This window comes from Dendrobates tinctorius, unplaced genomic scaffold (genome assembly GCF_039654945.1).
Source record: "Dendrobates tinctorius isolate UK_male_01 unplaced genomic scaffold, ASM3965494v1 ptg000075l, whole genome shotgun sequence".
In the NCBI taxonomy this organism is placed as follows: Eukaryota; Metazoa; Chordata; class Amphibia; order Anura; family Dendrobatidae; genus Dendrobates; species Dendrobates tinctorius.
In genome coordinates, this window is record NW_027361743.1 from 19,566,310 (window position 1) to 19,586,583 (window position 20,274).

The window sequence follows — 20,274 nt, forward strand, 5'->3', positions numbered from 1 at the left end:
CCGGCACTAATTTCTTCAGTTAGTGAGAAAGCAGTAGGAGAAGAATGAAAACAGAACAGACAACTCAACTGTAATCAGCAAACAACATAAGAACAGGAGTTGCAGAATATGGGAGGGTGCTGTGTCCCCCAATGAAGGCTCCGAGAAACAGATTTTACGGTAAGGAATCCAAAAATCCTGTTTTCTCTATCGCTTCATTGGGGGACACAGAAATCATGGGACGTCCCAAATCAGTCCCTGGGGAGGGAAAAGCAAACTTCCATTAGGTCTGAGGACTCACCTCCGCCGCCTGCAGGATCCTTCTGCCCAGGCTGGCGTCCGTCGAAGCATAGGTGTGGACCTTGTAGAATTTGGCAAACGTGTGGATCGAAGACCAGGTTGCCGCTTTGCAGAGCTGCTGTGCAGAAGCTCTGTGGTGCACCGCCCAGGAGGCACCCACTTTCCAAGAGAGAAGGGACAGGGAGACTTCCCTGAGAGGTTCAAAGGGAGACCGTTGAAGAGCCTCCAGAACCAGATTGCGAGCCCATGGATCCATGGGAGCGCGGAACGGAGGTGCGGTATGAGCCACTCCCTGAAGAAAGGTTTTGACCTGCGGATGGGAGGCCAACGTCTTCTGAAAAAGAATGGAAAGCGCCGAAACTTGACCCTTCAAAGAGCTGAGGGCAAGGCCCGCATCTAGGCCAGCCTAGAGGACGCCAAGATAGAAGGGAGAGAAAAGGACATAGGCGAAACGTCATTGTCCTCGCACCAAGTGAAATAGGCCTTCCACGTACGATAATAAATTCTGGAGGACGATAGTTTTCTAGCCTGAATCATGGTGTGAATAACCCGATCTGAAAAACCTTCAGAACCGCGGTTTCAACAGCCACGCCGTTAAATTGAGCGGCAGAGAATTGGGGTGGCAGATTGGACCTTGAGACAGCAGATCTGCTCTGTCTGGAAGCTTCCAGGGGGCGTCCGCGAGAAGGTTGATGATGTCCGCAAACCAAGCTCTTCTGGGCCAATCCGGAGCGATGAGGATGACTGGTACCCCTTCCGCCTTGACCTTCTTCAACAGCTTAGGGAGAAGAGGGAGGGGAGGGAACAGATAGGGGAGTTTGAACTACGACCAGGGAATGGTCAGAGCATCAGCGCCCACTGCGAGAGGATCTCGGGCCCTGGATACGAACTGTGGGACCTTCCTGTTCAGTCGAGACGCCAGCAGGTCCACGTCTGGAGTCCCCCAACGAAGGCAAAGCTGATGAAAGACGTCCGGATGCAAGGACCACTCTCCCGCCGCGAAACCCTCGCGGCTGAGAAAAACGGTGGCCCAGTTGTCCACGACGGGAATGTGCACTGCGGATATCGCTGGGACCGATACCTTTGCCCAGTGGAGAATTCTGGACACTTCCGCTAGAGCCGAGGAGCTCCGTGTCCCCCCTTGGTGGTTGACATATGCCACCGCTGTGGCATTGTCTGTCTGAATCCGGACCGGCAGACCCCTGAGAAGCCTTTCCCAGTGAATGAGAGACAGATAAATCGCCCGTATCTCCAGGATGTTGATCGGTAGAGTTGTCTCTTGAGACGACCACCGACCCTGAACCGTCTGATTGCGAAACACAGCTCCCCAGCCGAGAAGGCTGGCGTCCGTTGTCACAATCTGCCAGTGAATCGGAAGGAATGACCGGCCCAGGGAAATGAGAGGTGACGTCAGCCACCAATTGAGGGACTGTTTGACCCGGGACGAGAGGCGAATTGGATGATCCAGGGAGAGAACGGACCTGTTCCACCGAGACAGAAAGGCCTGTTGAAGCGGTCTCGTGTGAAATTGAGCAAAGGGGATCGCTTCGGTCGTCGCCACCATCTTTTCCAAGACTTTCATGGCTGACCGGAAAGATGGAAGCTTCGGGCTCTGCAGCGATCGAACATCTCGTTGCAGCGAGATCAACTTCTCTTCCGGGAGAAAAACCCTCGATCGATGGGTGTCAAACAATAAGCCTAGAAACACAAGGCGTTGAGTCGGAACGAGGCAGGACTTGTTGTTTACGAGCCACCCGAAGCTGGACAGGGTGTCAAGAACGATGGTAAGGCTTTGGAGAGTCTGGTGAAAAGATGGAGCCTTGAATAGAATGTCGTCGAGCTAAGGGAAGAGTACGAGACCTCTGATCCTCAACAGGGCCATCAACGCCGCCATGATTTTTGTAAACACTCTGGGCGTGGTGGTGAGACCGAATGGAAGAGCGACAAACTGGTAATGGTCCTGATGAATAGCGAAGCACAATTTCTGATGCCTGGGAAAGATGGGGACATGCAGATAGGCATCCTGAATGTCTATTGAGCACATGAATTCCTGCGCCTCCATGGAAGCGATTACTGAGCGAAGGGATTCCATTCTGATATGTCGTAAGCGGACCCTCTTGTTCAGCAGTTTGAGGTCCAGAATGGGCCGAACCGCGCCGCCTTTTTTCGGCACTACAAACAGGTTTGAGTAAAACCCTGTGAAACGCTCTGTTTCGGGAACGGGCACAATCACGCCGGAACTGAGAAGGGAGTCGATGGATGCAAAGAAGCCCGGAACTAAGGTGGGGTCTTTTGGAGGACGGGATTCGAAGAAGCGATCCCGGGGCCGAGAAACGAACTCTTTCTTGTATCCTGAGGATACAACTTCCCTGACCCAAGCGTCTTCCACCGAGGCAAGCCAGACGTCGCTGAAGAAAAGGAGTCGGCCGCCCAGTTCGAAAGGTGCCTCGGGATTTTGTAGATAGTCATGCCGAGGTGGACCTTCCAGTCCTGGACCTGGAGGATCTGCCCTGAGAGGATTGAGATCGCCAGGCTGGAGTGGGTCTAAAGGAGACCTTTTTCCTATCCTGGCGTGCTTGCGGCCTTTGTTGGTTGGAAAAAGGTTCCGCCGCCGCTGCGCCGCGGAAAGACCGAAAGGGCCGAAACTGACGCCTTGGAGGAGGTCTACGAGGCTTCCTGAGGGAGAAGAGAGCTTGTGTCCCCAGTGGCGTCCTTGATAATCTGGTCCAGCTGGGATCTGAAGAGACGCCCACCCTGAAAGGGCAGGTTGGTAAGGGACTTTTTTGAAGACAAATCCGCCTGCCAAGCCTTGAGCCAAATTGTATGCCGGATTGCAACCAAGTTGCTGGACGCTTGAGTTGCGCAAGAGGCGGCATCTAAGGAGGCGGAGACCAAATATTCCCCTGCATGGGAGATCTGGTTGGCTAGCTCGGCCAGTTGCCCTGGTTGGGCTCCATCAAGAATGCCTTGGCGGAGATCCTCCGCCCAAGTAGCTATGGCCTTTGCTACCCAAGTGGAGGCAAAGGCTGGGCTGAGCACCGTCGCAGCCGCTTCGAATGCTGACTTTGAGAAGGATTCTATGATCCTGTCGTTAGAATCCTTCAAAGCTGCCACACCTGAAATCGGAAGGACTGTGCTGTTAGATAGTCTGGACACAGGAGCGTCTACAGAGGGAGAAACCGACCAGTTGTCGGTGAGCTCTTGAGAGAATGGATACAGCACGCCGAGGCGCTTCCCTCTTTGAAAGCGCCTGGTCGGATTTTCCCTTTCCCTGGTGAGGAGCTTGGCAAACTCAGAATGAGGAGCGAAAACTCTGGAAGGTGTTTCTGCCCGTCTGAACGAAACCTCCTGATCTGAGGGTTTCGCAGGGGAGTCTGAGATCTCGAAAGTATGGTTAATCGCTGCAATGAGGTTCTGTATCGTAACCTTCATGTCCGCTGTATGGTCCGAATCCAGCTCTAAAATCTCCTTCGATGATGCATCCGAGAACGCTTCGCCTGACTCAGGTGAGGAGGCGCGGGAAGGAGACTGCCGGGAAGATCTATGTGGTGAGAAGGAGCGAGGGGAGGATTCCGGCCGGAGATCCTGCCTGGGTCTTTTGCAGCTCATGCTGGCTGGTTCAGATGGAATCTCTTGTGACCTGCTGGTTTCCTGCAGAGGTGTCCAGGGGCAACTTATCAAGAACGGCCACTAGGGAGATCCGCCACTGATTGAGATAGGAAAGAAGCCCAGTCAGGAATGGGAGACTCGCTCTCGCGTGGTGCAACAGGGGGCTCCTGGGCGGCGGGCTAAATGGGGTTGCTGCAGTCAATGCAGAGGGGAGTGGACTGACCTGAGGGAAGTTTGCGTTTGCAAGAAGAGCATGCAAAGAACTTGACTAAGGTGCAAGTGGAAGCCGGAGGACGAGCACGATCAGGCTTAGAGTTAGACATAGTGAGGGAAAGTCACTGAAGCAGTTCCGGAAGGTTGGGGGACAGGAGGCAGAGGAGGGTGTCAGTCTGCAGTTGCAGAGCTACTCACGGTCCAGTGTCCTGTGGATGCTTCTAGCTAGCGCTGCTGCACAGCTCGTCCGTATGCAGTGGCCACACAAGAGGCGACGGAGTCCAGCTGACAGGCTGGGGAAAACGGCGGCCGCCTGAGGGGAGCCTGGTAGGACAAAGCACGCGCTTCCTTGAGGCGACAGGGAGGAGGGCGGGACTAACTGCAGCCAAGGATGGTACCGCCCGCTGCTGATAGGCAGGCTAGGGGGCTGAGCGCCGCCTCCGGAGCGCCGACGTGGAGGGAGAGGGTTGGGGGGCGGGCGTAGAACGGACAGGAGAGAAGCCCGCATAAGGGAAAAGGCGGGGGGCGTGGCTGCGATGCCGGACAAGGGCCCAATTGAAGCCGGGGCCTGGATTAGATGCGGCGGCCAGCGGGGAGCGCGGGGCGGCGTGGAGGCGATGCTGCACAGCCGCGCGATCGCTCCGCTATGGATCTATGCCCGACGCCCGGCTGCTGAGCTGAACCAGGATCTGTGCCCGCCGCCCGGCTGCTGGTGCTGAAATAAGATAAGTGCAGCCGGGGAGAGGAGGGGGGGGGGAGAGCCGTGATACCTGGGGAAATGCCACTCAGGGCGCCCGCTCCACAAGGTTCCCGAGGCCTGCAGCATGGCTGCCCAAATGAAAAGAGCTAGGTGCAGCCGGGGAGTCATGGGAGGGAGGGCAGGGAGAGGAAGGGCTTGGCACTCCGGGGTCCCATACTTACCCTCTACCTGAGGCTCTTCTCATGATCCTGTCTTTTTCCATAGAAGGATGTCCGCGTCTCTTCCAGACCGACAGGCTCTGGTGGGCAAGTGGGTGGGAGACGGGGGCGAGGACCAGCTGGATCGCCTGACACGCATCCATGCTCAGGGCTCTTGGTCCTGCCGTGGAGAGCTATGAGGATATGGGGTGGTAGTACACGCCGTACTCATAGTCTCTTTGTGGGACTACAGATGTGACTATTCACTCTGTATCCCTCCGGAACCTGAAAAGAAAACGACGCACACTGAGGTAGATATGGGTCTAATGAAATACCTGTGTCCACCTCCTACTGACACTAAGCTCAGGAAAGAGCGACCAGAATGGTGACCGGTCTGCAAACCCTGTCTTATGAGGAAAGGTTGCAGGATTTGGGAATGTTTAGTTTGCAAAAGAGAAGACTGAGAGGAGACTTAATAGCTGTCTACAAATATCTAAAGGGCTGTCACATTGTAGAAGGATCAACTTTATTCTCATTTGCACAAGGAAAGACTAGAAGCAATGGGATGAAACTGAATGGGAGGAGACACAGATTAGATATTAGAAAAAACTTTTTGACAGTTAGAGTGCTCAATGAGTGGAAAAAGCTGCCACGAGAAGTGGTGAGTTCTCCTTCAATGGAAGTCTTCAAACAGAGGCTGGACAGACATCTGACTGGGATGATTTAGCGAATCCTGCTTTGAGCAGGGGGTTGGACCAGTGGCCCAGGAGGTCCCTTCCAACTCTATGATTCTAATCTGAAGAAATTAGTGCCCGTCGGTGGGGTGTATACTGCGGAGGAGGCGCTAACCCTTTTCTACACATAGTGTCAGCCTCCTAGTGGCAGCAGCATACACCCATGGTTTCTGTGTCCCCCAATGAAGTGATAAAGGAAACCAGGCGTAGCTCACAACTAAAACATTTTATGGGAAAGATGGGTGGATAAGGGGTTGAGCCCTGACTATGTATTACACATCCCCGATGTGTACTACAAAAAAGGAAAAAATAAAGCCTGCACAGAATTAGTATTGAATTAATGTACAGGAGCAAGGTTGTATTTGTGAGCTACACCTGGTTTCATTTTCACTCCTCATTCATGTGAGGCTGGGTTTGCACATGGAGACGTTGGATATCTAGTGGTTAGGGACCACCCATATTAAAAGGTTGGATGATTTTGTGCTCTTTTCTAAAAAAAAATGCTACATTTTTAATGTTTACAGCAATATTGGAGTTCATGTATTCATTAGTCGCAGTGTGCTTCATTTAATACTAAAGGTTAAAGGTGCATGGGCCCTATTTTTTATTTTAAAGGGAACCTGTCACCAGGTTTGGCCAATATAAGATATGGCCACCGCCTTTCAGGGCTTATCTACAGCATTCTACAATACATACAAGTTTTTATTGTGCATCAATATACCAAGCAACCGCCCCCTCCATGTATTGGTAGGCTGTGAGCGGTTGTTTCATCGGTATTCTTGCACCTGTGTTGCCATCTTAATTATATGGGTCCACTGCATCCTGATAGTGCATTTGTCTGGAGGCCTAGACGGGTAAACCTCTCTGCTTTTTTGCTGTTTTCTTCTATAATTGGAGGATTTTTAAGTCCTCTTTTTGTGCTATTTCAGTGTTTGGATTTAGTGTTAGGGACCCATAAACGTGGGGACCTTTGGCGCAGGTTACGGGCTCACGTATTTTTGCCAAAATATCAGCTAATACCTCACATTTTTTATGTGTTTTTTTGCACTTTTTATTCAGGGTGCAGTTGGGCCCATTTGGTCTTGTAAACTGCGGTGTCTGTTCACATGGCATGCATTTTGATAGCGCTGGGCAGCCCGCCTGAGCTAATAGAAGGGTGTCACTACTAGGCTGTTAACCTGGATGCTGTGCATTGCCATAGTGTGAACAGCGCCGCATACAAGTTTTTATTCTGCATCAATATACCAAGCAACCGCCCCCTCCATGTATTGGTAGGCTGTGAGCGGTTGTTTCATCGGTATTCTTGCACCTGTGTTGCCATCTTAATTACATGGGTCCACTGCATCCTGTAAACCTCTCTGCTCTTTTGCTGTTTTCTTGTATTATTGGAGGATTTTTAAGTCCTCTTTTTGTGCTATTTCAGCTTCCTGGCATCACGCTCCTGTGCAGGCGTACTTCTTTGCCCTGTTGAGTACAGAGTAACATACTGCAGTGTGCAGGCACTGGGCCTCTCTGACCTTTCCTGGCACCTGCGCACTGCAGTACTTTGGTCTGCCCTCAACAGGGCAGATAAGTATGCCTGTGTAGGAGCGCGATGTCGGGGAGCCATGAAGCAAGCAGGAGGGCGGCGATCATAAGAAGATGGGAGGCGGCGATCATAAGATGGGAGGCGCCGCACCCGGACCTGCGACGCCCATCGGACCGGACTGCCCCCCCGGGTGAGTATAATTAAACTTTTTTTATTATCTTTCAGGTCGGATTGGGGGCTTATCTCGAGCATTATAGAATGCTGGAGATAAGCCCTGAAAGGCGATGGCCGTATCCTATATCGGCCAAACCTGGTGACAGGTTCGATTTAAGTAAGAGAATAAAGAGAAAAGAAAAAGAATAATAAAAAGTAGGAAAAAAATGGCATCTCCTTTTCAACAGCCAATACAATATAATATAAACCAACAGGGTCAACTAACAATAATGGTGGGACACACACTTCTATTTTCCAACCTATGTATCAAAGGGCATCATTAGGATATATATACGACTGTGGTGAAAATAGTCCATCAGTCCCTCTGCTAACCCCCCCGCCTATCAGGTGTGCAGATGTCCCACAACATCCATTGGGCAATCCAAAGTGACATGTGATGGCCAAGAAAGGAGAAGAACGAGACAGGCCTAGCATGTGCTCTGCTTGCCCAATTACCATCTATTGTAGTCACAGGAACACCAAGCCAGTGCACTGAGCTATTTTTGAACACTTAAAAGCTTTAAAAGAGAAGGATATAGTTGGCCTGCTAACTCTTTATTCTCCTACCTTCCCTGACCACCACTGGTGTAACCTCTGGATAATCTACAAAGGTCCTTTGTCAGAATCATTGTTTTGCCATAATGTCCCTAGAGAGAAGGAAGGATTACCTGCTCCTTTAATTCCTTCATTTTCTCAGCCTTCTTCAGCTTCGTTGTATACTCTTGAACTTCCTTCAACCCAATGTCTGTGCAAAGCCGCACCAGGAAGCGCAGGCCTGTGGATCATTAATGAGAAAGTAAAACACATTTAAGTGAGCAAAATTGAAATTGACGCAAAAATCTTCCAATGCAAATATATATATATGTATGATAAATTCGTCCTCCATTTAAAGGGATAAGCTGGTTTATTACACCTGTCTGCCTTTCAATCATCCACATGTCATTATGAATTAACTATATACTTCAAGTAAGGCTCCCGAACCATACATGATGCTTTGTTTGCTCCAAAATATTGGGACAAAAATATTAACTACCGTAAATTTGATAAATATTTTTTTCTTATGCTGAGATATTCTAATAATGGTAAAAGTAAAACAAAAGTTTCTTACATTCAACGTTATCGGGGAACTTCTGATGAATATCCTTATATTTATCCAGCGCTTTCTGATAGTTGCCTGAGAAAAAAAATGGAATAAAAGGAGGCACAGAATATAAAGTGCAAGAAAAACAATATATGAGATAATTACCGCATTACATCCCATATAAAGCATACAGTTTTAAAGTATTTACATAAAGTTTAAAAAAAAAAAAAAAGTATATCAAAACAGTGAAAATACAAGGTGATTCACTTGCTACTTTACCTGGAAAAAATGTTGTAACTTCTAAAAGAGACAGTTGACCGTACGGAGATTTGGACTATACATACTCTGGTTCATGAGAAGTGAGAGTGCAATGAACCTCAGCGACGAGAAACGTCCTCGTGCAGAGTTCTCTCGCCGACTTGCTGCCCCGCCGGTCATCTCCACTACGAGGATAGACTGGCTGCACGCCTTTCTGTGTGTCGGCAGTTTATGTGTGGTAATATTTCACTCCTGCCGAATTCCTTCTTCGTTTGTTAACAACGTAGAGATACAGTTTGGAGGAACGTGCTTCCATTGTGAAAACTTTTTTGAAAAAGAAGTTCTTAAAGAGGTGCCAAAGTGAGATTCTAAAAAAAAGTTTAGAAGTTGAAATCTGCCATTCAAGCCATGTATTAAAGCCTTCTGTGATGTCACGAGTAATCTCCATGAGACTGTGGCCACCAAGATCCCCTGATTGAAGACCGCCGGATTTTTTCCTTTGGGACCATTTGAAGGGTCGGGTGTACAGTAACAAGCTGAGAACACTACAGGTACTCTGAGAGAACATACAGTGAGAAATTCAGGCTATGACCCCAGACTTTCTGCGGAATATATTCAGCAATATCAAACGGTGCGTGCAGGCATGCTTGGATGAAAACAGTGGACATTTTAAACACCTGATTTAAAACATTAATTTCTCATGAACCAAGGCATGTACAGTACAAATTTCGAATGATCGTCTCTTTTAGAAGTTACAGCAATTTTTCCGGGTAGAGTAGCGAGTGACTTATCATATAACCTGTCGGGCCTCATGCACAGATTATAATCAAAATCAGCTTTCAAACCCAGAATGAGCTATTGTATCATCCATGACGTATGTAGTGAATAATAGGTTGGTGCCCATCCAAGTCCACATCTAGTGGCTACCAAAAAGACTTCAGGCCAGATTCATCATTTGCACATTTTTTTGTTTTATTTCTCGTGTGGATTATAAATTTTGTGCAAAGTCAAGCAGTTTTTTATTTTTATTCCTGGGCTTTAACCATTTTCGCAACTTTTTAGAGCAAAAAGTTGCATGTTTTTCAAAATGTCATAAAAAAGTGCTCAAAAAAATGCTGGCGCACATAAAAATTATTCCAAGGAGTGACAGAAATACATTTAAAACTTATGCAACTTTTTTTTTTTTTAATGGATGAGACAAAAGCATCTGGATATCCTAAACTCTGCCCACAGTGGTATAAAAAAAAAAAAAAGGTACCAGTAAAAGGAAGCTAATCTTGCCCAGACTGTTTGTCATTCTGAATGAGTTTCTACATGTTCCAAAACCAAAGTGTTGAAAAATCTTGCAAAGAGGACAGGGCTAAATTTCCTACTGACTGTTTCCTTATCAGCTGAAGATCAGATGAGGGGGCATGGCTTAATAAGTGACAAACCCAGAAGTATTTGTCCTACTGCTGCCACTGATTTTACAGCCAGATTCAATAAAGTGAGGAGGAGAAGGAGAGACATGGCTGTTCTTATGGGACACATACAATTTTAGCAGCTGTTCTCTGCTTGTAGGCAACGCATGACGTCACTGCCTTACATTGCTTACAAGCATAAATCAGCTGCTGGCATCGGAACAGGAAGCTGTGAGGGAGCGCAGGAAGGTAAGTAGAATGTCTTTTTTTAAAGGTTTTTTCCTCATCCCTAGCCTGGTATTCATGGCCCCCTCATCCCTATCCTGGTATGCATGACCCCCTCATCCCTATCTTGGTATGCAAGGCCTCCTCATCCTTATCCTGGTATGCATGGTCCCCTCATCCCTATCCTGGTATGCATGGTCCCCTCATCTCTATCCTGGTATGCATGGCCCCCTCTTCCCTATCCTGGTATGCATGGCCCCCTCATCCCTACCCTGGTATGCATGGCCCCGTCATCCTTATCCTGATATGCATGGTACCCCTCATCCCCCAATCCTGGTATGCATGGCCCCCTCATCCCTATCCTGGTATGCATGGTACCCCTCATCCCCAAATCCTGGTATGCATTGCATGGCCCCCTCATCCCTATCCTGGTATGCATAGTACCCCTCATCCCCCAATCCTGGTATGCATGACCCCCTCATCCCTATCTTAGCATGCACGGTCCCCTCATTCCTATCTTGGTATGCACGGTCCCCTCATCCCTATCCTGGTATGCATAGCCCCCTCATCCTTATCCTGGTATGCATGGCCCCCTCATCCCTATCCTGGTATGCATGCCTCCCTCATCCCTATCCTGGTATGCATGGCCCCCTCATCCCTATCCTGGTAGGCATGGCCCCCTCATCCCTATCCTGATGGGATGAGGGGTACCATGCCTTATACTGGTAGCCATGGTACCCCTCCATCCCTATACTGGTATGCAAGGCCCCCCATCTCTGGATCAGTGAGCAGCCCCAACCAACAGAATCATTCCTGCCAGCAATCCTAGGTGACATTGTCCATATCTCAGTAGTTTTGGCCTCTAGAAGGCGCCGTACTACTCCTGAGGCTCATATACACTTATAATGCCTTCAAAATAAACATAAAATAGAACTAGGATAGCCATACTCTACTCAGTACATCAATGCTGCCAGATGGTCATTAGTCAGAATGGTGATGATTGTTTTTTAATCTCAAAACCTAAAATTTTCTATCTTTGTTTTTTTTTTATTTATTCAAGGATAAAACTTGGACAAATGCGACCACTAAAGCATGCTACCCACCACTTCTTCTGTGACAACTTGCCAACATTAATTGCCATTTCACTTGCGTTGGTCTGTAAAAGAAGACAAATGTACATTAATGACAACAGAGGTCATTTCTAAAGTGAATATTAACACCAAATGGTCCATTTATGAAGAGAAAGACACACAGCATATACAGAACACAAAACAAATATCCTAAAATAAAAAAGTAAAAAATAAATTGCAAAAATTGCATGAAGTCCCTCTGTCCTTGTTCACATTTACGTCACTTGACAAGTGGAAAGGTTTTAAATACAAGAGTTAGGACTGTCCCACGGGGGTTGCCGTGACGTGGCGGGATGGCTTGTACATTATTTTGGTCAAAATCATGTTAACTAAATACCCGTATTATTACCTTCATGCAATTTTTGCAATTTATTTTTTACTTTTTTATTTTAGGATATTTGTTTTGTTTTTGGTTTTCTCTGTGTAAAGGTCATGTGTTCATATGCGATTACATTTTGCATACACATTAATTTACTTTTTCAGCTCAGACCCAGTTTCTCACACAGCATATACAGCTTGTCATGAAACTTTGTGTTTAGTTTTCAAAAATGTCACCAGAATTATATTTCTACAAATGATCCTGAAGGGAATTGTCTCATGAAGGCGAAGAAATAGAAGTTGGCAAGCAGCTGTAATTATTAAAGGGGTTGTCTGGTATAAACACGTTATCCACAGGATAGTTGAGGGTCGGGACCTGCTCCGTTCCCTGAATGGAACAAGGGATATTTTGCATTAGGTGCCGACCACTCTATACTTGGAAGGACAGGTTCCGCCAATGTAATGTTTGTGAGAAGCTCCTCACTATAGATCATAGATGATGTATACATTACATTTCTAATAGGTTTTATATTTTCCTATCCTTTTTAAGAAATAGACTACTAAACAAGTTTGCAGTTTCTGAATATAAACAGCATTGTCATTCCCTGACAGCAGATATCTTGAGGATGGTGAGGAACTAAAAGCCTAAAAGGGAAATTTATCATCTCATCTATGCCTGAAAACTCTCACGATGTTTGGTCGCAAGTGCTAAAGTGCAACTTTTTGAAGTTTTGCTTGGCCAGGCCCTTCTTCAAAAAGCGAGTGGGATTTAGAAAAAGGGATCATTGCCTAGGCAAAAAAAAAATGTATGTCAGTTTTACCCATTCATCCCTGAACCTGTTTTCACCTTCCTGAACAGGTCAAATTTTACAATTCTGACCACTGTCACTTTATGAGGTAATAACTGCAAAGCTTCAATGAATCCTACCAATTCTCAGACTGTTTTTTTTGTGACATATTGCACTTCATGACAGTGGTACAATTTATTCGATATGACTTGCATTTATTTGTGAACAAATTGGAAATCTGAACATATAACTATTTCACAAAAATATTACTTTAGACCACCCCCATTTTTCTTATTTTCACAAGGATAACAGGAGAAAATGGACCCCAATATTTGTTGTGCAATTTTTCCTGAGCATGCCGCTACCACATATGTGGGGGAAAACTACTCTGGAAGCACAGCAGGGCTCGGAAGGGAAGGAGCGCCATTTGACTTTTTGAATGCAAAATGTTTTCATAATAATTTGGGAAAGTCATAAAATGTCCTATAAATGTCTGCTCTGTTCCTGATGTAAAACTCTAAGAGGCTTTTAGTTGAGATGAATCTGTGCTGCATTTTATGCGCATGCTCAGTAGTAAGACATCGCTTTGGAGTCAAAGTTGGAAAGCAGGAAAATTGAGGAGTCACAGTCGGTGGTTTGGCTTACTGACACCACCGCCCTGGTGGAAACCCCCCCACCAGTGACCCCAATTTGGAAACTAAACCCCTCAAGAAACTTTCTAGATGTGTGGTGTACACCTTAAACCCCCAGGTGCTTCACAGAGTTTATAACATTGAGCCATGAAAATTACAAACAAAAATCACATTTTTTTCCATAGACATATTACTTTAGCTCCAATTTGCTTATTTTCACAATGGCAACATGAGAAAATAGACCCCAAAATTTGATGTGCAAATTCGCCCGAGTAAGCAGATAACTCATATGTGGGGGAAAACTACTGATTGGGTGCAAGGCTGGGCTCAGAAAGGAAGGAGTGATGTTTTGGAACACAGATTGTGATGGAATGGTCTGCGGGTGTGATGTCGCATTTGGAGAGCCCCTGATGTGCCTAAACAAAGTAAGAACACCCCCCGCAAGTGACCCCATTATGGAAACTAGAACCCTCAAGGAATTTATCTAGATATGTGGTGAGCACATTGTACCCCCAGATGCTTCACAAAATTTTAAATCGTTGATCTGTGAAAATAAAAATAAATATTTCCCACAAAATTGTTGTTTTAGCCCCAAGTTTTTTTTTCATTTTTACAAGGCAAGCAGGAGAAAATGGACCCCAAAATTTGTTGTGAAAACTGTCCTGAGTACCCATATGAGGTCGAAACCTCTTTTGAGGCACAGTGCAAAGCTCAGAAGGGAAGAAGTGGAAAACTGGAGTTTAGATTTGGCTGGACTTGTTTGAGCATGTCATGTCACTTTGTCAGAGCCCCTGAGGTGCAATGATCATATTGACACCACAGGTGTGTCACAGAATTTGATACTAAATGACAATTTGTGAATTTTATACTATACGTTTTTACCACTAAAATTTAGTTTTAGCCCCAGATTTTACATTTTCACACTGGGAAATGGGTAAAAACGGCACTAAAATTTGTCCCCCAATTTCTGCTGAATGTAGGAATATGTGGCTGTACAGTACTGCTTAGACAGATGGCGAGACTCAAGAGGGAGGGAGGGTTATTTGCCTCCTGGAGCGCAGATTTTCCTAGAATAGTTTGAGGACTCTATACACAGAAACCCTAAGTGCTAGAAGAGCAGAATCCCACCTCAAGTGACCCCATTTTGGAAATTATACCCCTTTGGGAATTTATCTACAGGTGTAGTGACAATTTTGACGCTATGGTGTTTTCCAGAAACAGCAGTGGATGTTGCGGAGTGAAAATTGAAAACTGCCATTGTAGACCCGGGACATGGTAGTCACCAATGTAGTCATTGTATTTCCATTAACAGACGACGGACCTGGGTGGGGACTGGCTTTTATTGTGGATTGAGTTGGCGCTTTTGTTGGGAACATTTTACATAACACTTAGGATCACATTTATCCAGTACTCTATGATGAGCACTTACACCAGGGCTTACATATAAATCTCCAAGTGACGTGATTCAGATAAAACCCCTAAGGGAGGCACTCACTATAATGAGGCAGCAGAGTTACTCAGAGTTACAAAATTTTGTGATTTTTTAAAAAAATATTTTACAATTTTTAACAAGTTTGTTTTTTTTTTAACATTGTTCCAGGATGGGACATGAACTTTCCCTGTCTTGATCGCTGATCTAATACTTTACAATGCTTTTGCATTGCAGGGTATTAAATCTGTGCATCGCAGGCAGGGAAGAGGCGTGTGAGCTCCTGCTCAGGTCACCATGGAGACCATCGGCATGACGAGATCGCAATCGCGTTGTGCCGATGTGAGTTCCATCCATCTCTGCAATGCTCATTGATATCGTTGTCATTATTCACAGCACTATCAGAGGGGTTAAACGCCCATGATGGGTGCTAGCATATAGAGCTGACATCCGCATTTGATCATGGTGGCGCTCGGCGTATATGGACGGTGGTTTGGGGAAATGGAGCTCTCGCAGCACCGCACACATTGTAACCAGAATCTACTGTATGCTAGCTCAGATTTAGCTTTCTTGCCTACACAAGATGCCCGTCCAAAGATTTGCAAAATGTGCGCATCTCCTAAGAATTTTGCCACACTTAAAAGGGGTTGTCCGGCCTTAAAGTGACTGCAAACTTGTAGCCTATGTGACAGCATAATTGTGATTCAACACTTTGAGCATTGTGAGGATTTTCTGGTGCCGGCTCTGGCAGTCATGTGACTGCAAGCATGCGCGTTGCATACTTCAGCCCACTTTATGATTAGACATGTCCAGCCTCGGTCAATGCACTTGAATTGGGCGAGACCACACACGCCTAGTCAGCACTTGACCTCATGTATGCAACTGCAGTCATCCGCCCGAGGCCAGAGAATCCTCACAGCGCACAATGCACACAATGAGAGGATTCACAAGTCTGCAGTCAGATAGGCTACAATTCTTAAGGGCCTGTCACACTAAGCGATATCGCTAGCAATATCGCTATAACGTCACTGGTTTTTGTGACGCTATAGCGATATTGCTAGCGATATCGCTGTGTCTGATACTTACCTACGACCGCTCCCCCGCTGGTTATCGCTGATCGCGCGAGAACGTCCTGGACCGTTTCTCGTCGTCAGCTTCCTGCTGTGACGACAAGCGATGCGTGGACGCGGGTGGGAGAACGTCAGGATCGCCTCGTCTGACAGGTAAGTAGCAACCCCCGACCCCTGCGATGTCGCTGGTGAGATCTGCCTGTGTGGCAGCTCACTAGCGACCACTTAGCGATCCTGACCGCGTCATATCGCTGGTCGGGATCGCTGGTACATCGCTAAGTGTGACAGTACCCTTAAGTCACTCTAAGGTTAAAAAAAAAAAAATAAATAATTGTAACCTATTCACCCCCGAGCCTGTTTTTACCTTCCTGACGAGGCCAAATTTTACACTTTATGTTGTAATAACTCTGGAATGCTTCAAAGAATCCCAGAGATTCGAGAATGTTTTTTTTTTTTTTCATGACACCTTGTACTTCATGTTATAGTTAAATTTTGGTCAATATGATTTGCAATTATTTATGAAAATATCAAAAACTTGACAAAAATGCGAAAATTTTGCAATTTTCAAACTTTGCATTTTTATGCCCTTAAACCAGAAAGATACAGTTGTGCTCAAAAGTTTACATACCACGGCACAATTTTTGCTTTCTTGGCATGTTTTCAGAGAATATGAATGATAACACCAAAACTTTTTCTCCACTCATGGTTAGTGGTTGGGTGAAGCCATTTATTGTCAAACTACTGTGTTTTCTCTTTTAAATCATAATGACAACCCAAAACATCCAAATGACCCTGATCAAAAGTTTACATACCCTGGTTATTTGGGCCTGATAACATGCACAGAATTTGACACAAATGGCTTTGAATGGCTACTAAAGGTAACATCCTCAACTGTGACCTGTTTGCTTATAATCAGTGTGTGTGCATAAAAGCTGAGTGAATTTCTGGGATCAAGACAGATCTTGCATCTTTCATCCCGCCACTGACGTTTCTGGATTGTGATTCATGGGGAAAGGAAAAGAATTGTCAATGGATTCACGGGAAAAGGTAGTTGAACTGTACAAAACAGGAAAGGGATACAAAAAATATCCAAGGAATTGATAATGCCATTCAGCAGCGTTCAAACTGTGATTAAAGGGAATCTGTCACCTATTTTTGGGCCTATAAGCTGCCGGCACCCGCCATCAGGGGCTTATCTGCAGCATCTCTGAAAGAGAAGAAAAATGAGTTATATTATACTCACCCAGGGGCGGTCCGGTTTTGGTCAGATGGGTGTCGCGGTCCAGCGCCTCCCATCTTCTAACGGTGACGTCCTCTATTTTGCTTCAAGTCCCGACTCCAGCGCAGGCAGAGCAGAGTACTGCAGTGCGCAGGCGCTGGACCTCTTCCCAGACCACCCCTGGGTGAGTATAATATAACTCATTTTTCTTCTCTTTCAGGTTACATCGGGGGCATATCTACAGCATTCTGTAATGCTGCAGATAAGCCCCTGATGGCGGTGCCGGCAGCTTATAGGCCCAAAAATAGGTGACAGATTCCCTTTAACAAATGGAAAATCAGGGGCTCTGTAAAAACAAAACCACGGTCAGGTAGACAAACAAAAATTTCGTCCACAACTGCCATGCCAATTGTTCGGGTTGCAAAGAAAAACCCACAAATAACATCAGCTGAAATACTGGCCTCTCTGTAAGACTAGTGGTGTGGCCATTTTAAGATGTACAATAAGGAGGCACTTGACGAAAAATGGGCTGCATGGTCGAGTCGCCAAAAGAAAGCCATTGCGCACATGCCACAAACTATCTAGCCTACAACAGCACAGAGACAAGCCCCAAAACTTCTAGAACAAGGTAATTTGGAGTGATGAGACCAAAATTAAACTTTTTGGACACAACCATAAACGTTACATTTGGAGAGAGGTCAACAAGTTGAAGGAAAGATGAATGCAGCACGCTATCAGCAAATACTGGAGGCAAATTTTCAATCATCAGCACGGAAGCTGCGCATGGGATGTACTTGGACGTTCCAACATGACAACGATCTCAAAACACAAGGCCAAGTCGACCTGTCATTGGCTACAGCAGAACAAAGTTCTGGAGTGGCCATCTCAGTCTCCTGACCTTAATATCATTGAGCCACTCTGGGGAGATCTCAAGCGCGCAGTTCATGCTAGCCAGCCCAGGAATTTACAGGAACTGGAGGGTTTTTGACAAGAAGAGTGGGCAGCTTTATCATCTGAGAAAATAAAGAACCTCATCCACAACTACCACAAAAGACTTTAAGCTGTCAATGATGTTAGAGGGGGCAATACAAGCTATTAAGAAATGGGGCATGTGAACTTTTGATCAGTGTCATTTAGATGTTTTGGGTTGTCATTGTGATTTAAAAAGAGAAGACACAGTAGTTTGACACTAAATGGCTTCCCCCACCATAGCCATGAGTGGAGAAAAGTTTTGGTGCTATCATTCATATTCTCTGAAAAAAAGCCAAGAAAGCAAAAATTGTGACGGGGTACGTAAACTTTTGAGCACAACTGTATACCACATAAAACCGATAATAACATTTACCACATGTCTGCTTTACATCAGCATCATTTTCTAAACTTTTTTTGTTAGAAAGGTTAAAAGTTAATCAGCAATTTCTCATTTTTTCAAGAAAATTGACAAAACCATATTTGAAGTGACTTTGAGGGGCCTATAAGACAGAAACCTCATCGTGTGAAACTGCACAAAGGAAACCTGCCATGCCGGCTTCGGAGTCTGTTCACACTGGGGAGTCTGTTGTGCAGTCTTAGGGCCCCGTCACACATAGCGACTCACCAGCGATCCCGACAACGATATGAACTTGTTAGGATCGCTGGTGTGTCGCTACATGATCGCTGGTGAGCTGCCAAACGGGCAGATCTCATCAGTGATTAGGACAGCGACACGCGGGTAACAAGCGACGCACGTGGCTTAGTTACCCGCAGTGTACGTTAGATACCAGCGTGCTGGTGCAGGGAGCTGGTAACCAAGGTAAACATCGGGTTTCTAAGCGCCGCTTAGAAACCCGATGTTTACCTTGGTTACCATCTCCAGCTCGCTGATCTCCCGCCTGCCACACGCAGCGTTGCGTGCTGGCCAGCGGGAGACCAGCGATCAAAAGAATGTCCTGGCCATTCAAGGACGATCAGCGATACCCAGCAGGGGGGCCAGTCACTGATAAGTGTCACACACAGCGATCTCGCTGGTGAGATCGCTGTTGCGTCACAAATCTTGTGTGACGGGGGCTTTAGACCTTCCTGTTGCTCAGCCTGAGTTTGGGGGTTGGGTGTTTTGTTCACTGATGTTCAGCTTGGCAGGAGTTAACTTTTTGATTAGTGGCTGAGGTTGCTGGGAATGCTTTCTCCCTTTAAGTGTGGCTCAGAACATTCCTCGATGCCGACTATAGCATTTGCATGCCTCTTGCATACCGGTCCTGTTTTAGAGTAGCTGTTGATACTCAAATCTTAATTTGGAGTCTAGTGAACTACACTTTGCTGTTTCACGTAACAGAAGCAACAAGGCACTCTTCAGTTGAATGGTAGTAGGTGCACAAGTAGGGTCTCCAGCCCACGTAATATTATAAAAGAACTTGGCACTCAAATGGCAAATGGAATAAATCCTTTGTTTTATTTGCATCCAGATTATATGTAAACGTTTTCGATCCGATAATGGATCTTCATCAGAACTTCTCTGAATTTAACATATATAAGGAGAGGTAATGCGCTTGGTATAGTGACCCAAGTCACTTTTTTTGTGGCGCTGCTTCCTCTAGCCTAAATGACCTGCGGTGTGATCGCTGAAGTGGAGGATGCCAAGAAACCCGCGGTGTGCCCGCTGAAATGGAGGATGCCCTGGCTAGAGGAAGCAGCGCCACAAAAAAAGTGACTTGGGTCACTATACCAAGCGCATTACCTCTCCTTATATATGTTAAATTCAGAGAAGTTCTGATGAAGATCCATTATCGGATCGAAAACGTTTACATATAATCTGGATGCAAATAAAACAAAGGATTTATTCCATTTGCCATTTGAGTGCCATGTTCTTTTAAAACATACACTTTGCTGTTTGTTCATTTCCCTATTCTGTATTTTGTTTTCCCCTACACACATATTGTGTCGTCCTGATAGTTTGCGTTGCGGGTGCAGTTTTGTTTATCCCTGTCAGTCTTTATCTGTGGTTTCTCTTACGGTTCACCTCCTGAGTTGGGGGTTAGCTCAGGGCTGGCCAGGAGGTAGGGACAGGTCAGAGACTCAGACCTCCCTACCATCCAGGGTACCTCTGAGTTAAGGAAAGTCAGGGCACCCTTAAGGGCATGTCACACTAAGCGATATCGCTAGCAATATCGCTATAACTTGTGACGTTATAGCGATATTGCTAGCGATATCGCTGTGTCTGATACTTACCTACGACCGGCTCCCCCGCTGGTTATCGCTGATCGCGCGAGAACGTC

General features: G+C 46.2%; 1 protein-coding gene across 3 annotated transcripts in view; it reads right to left on the reverse strand.

The window, feature by feature from the left end:
- IFT88 (intraflagellar transport 88) overlaps positions 1–20,274 on the reverse strand; it is a 141,777-nt gene that overhangs the window by 21,289 nt on the left and 100,214 nt on the right. For all 3 annotated transcript variants that reach the window (XM_073583056.1, XM_073583055.1, XM_073583057.1), the window contains 3 exons: positions 11,541–11,593; positions 8,582–8,647; positions 8,142–8,248 (listed from right to left, as the gene is read on the reverse strand). In XM_073583056.1, the coding sequence (XP_073439157.1) occupies positions 8,142–8,248; positions 8,582–8,647; positions 11,541–11,593 (226 nt within the window). The remainder of the gene's footprint in view (positions 1–8,141; positions 8,249–8,581; positions 8,648–11,540; positions 11,594–20,274) is intronic.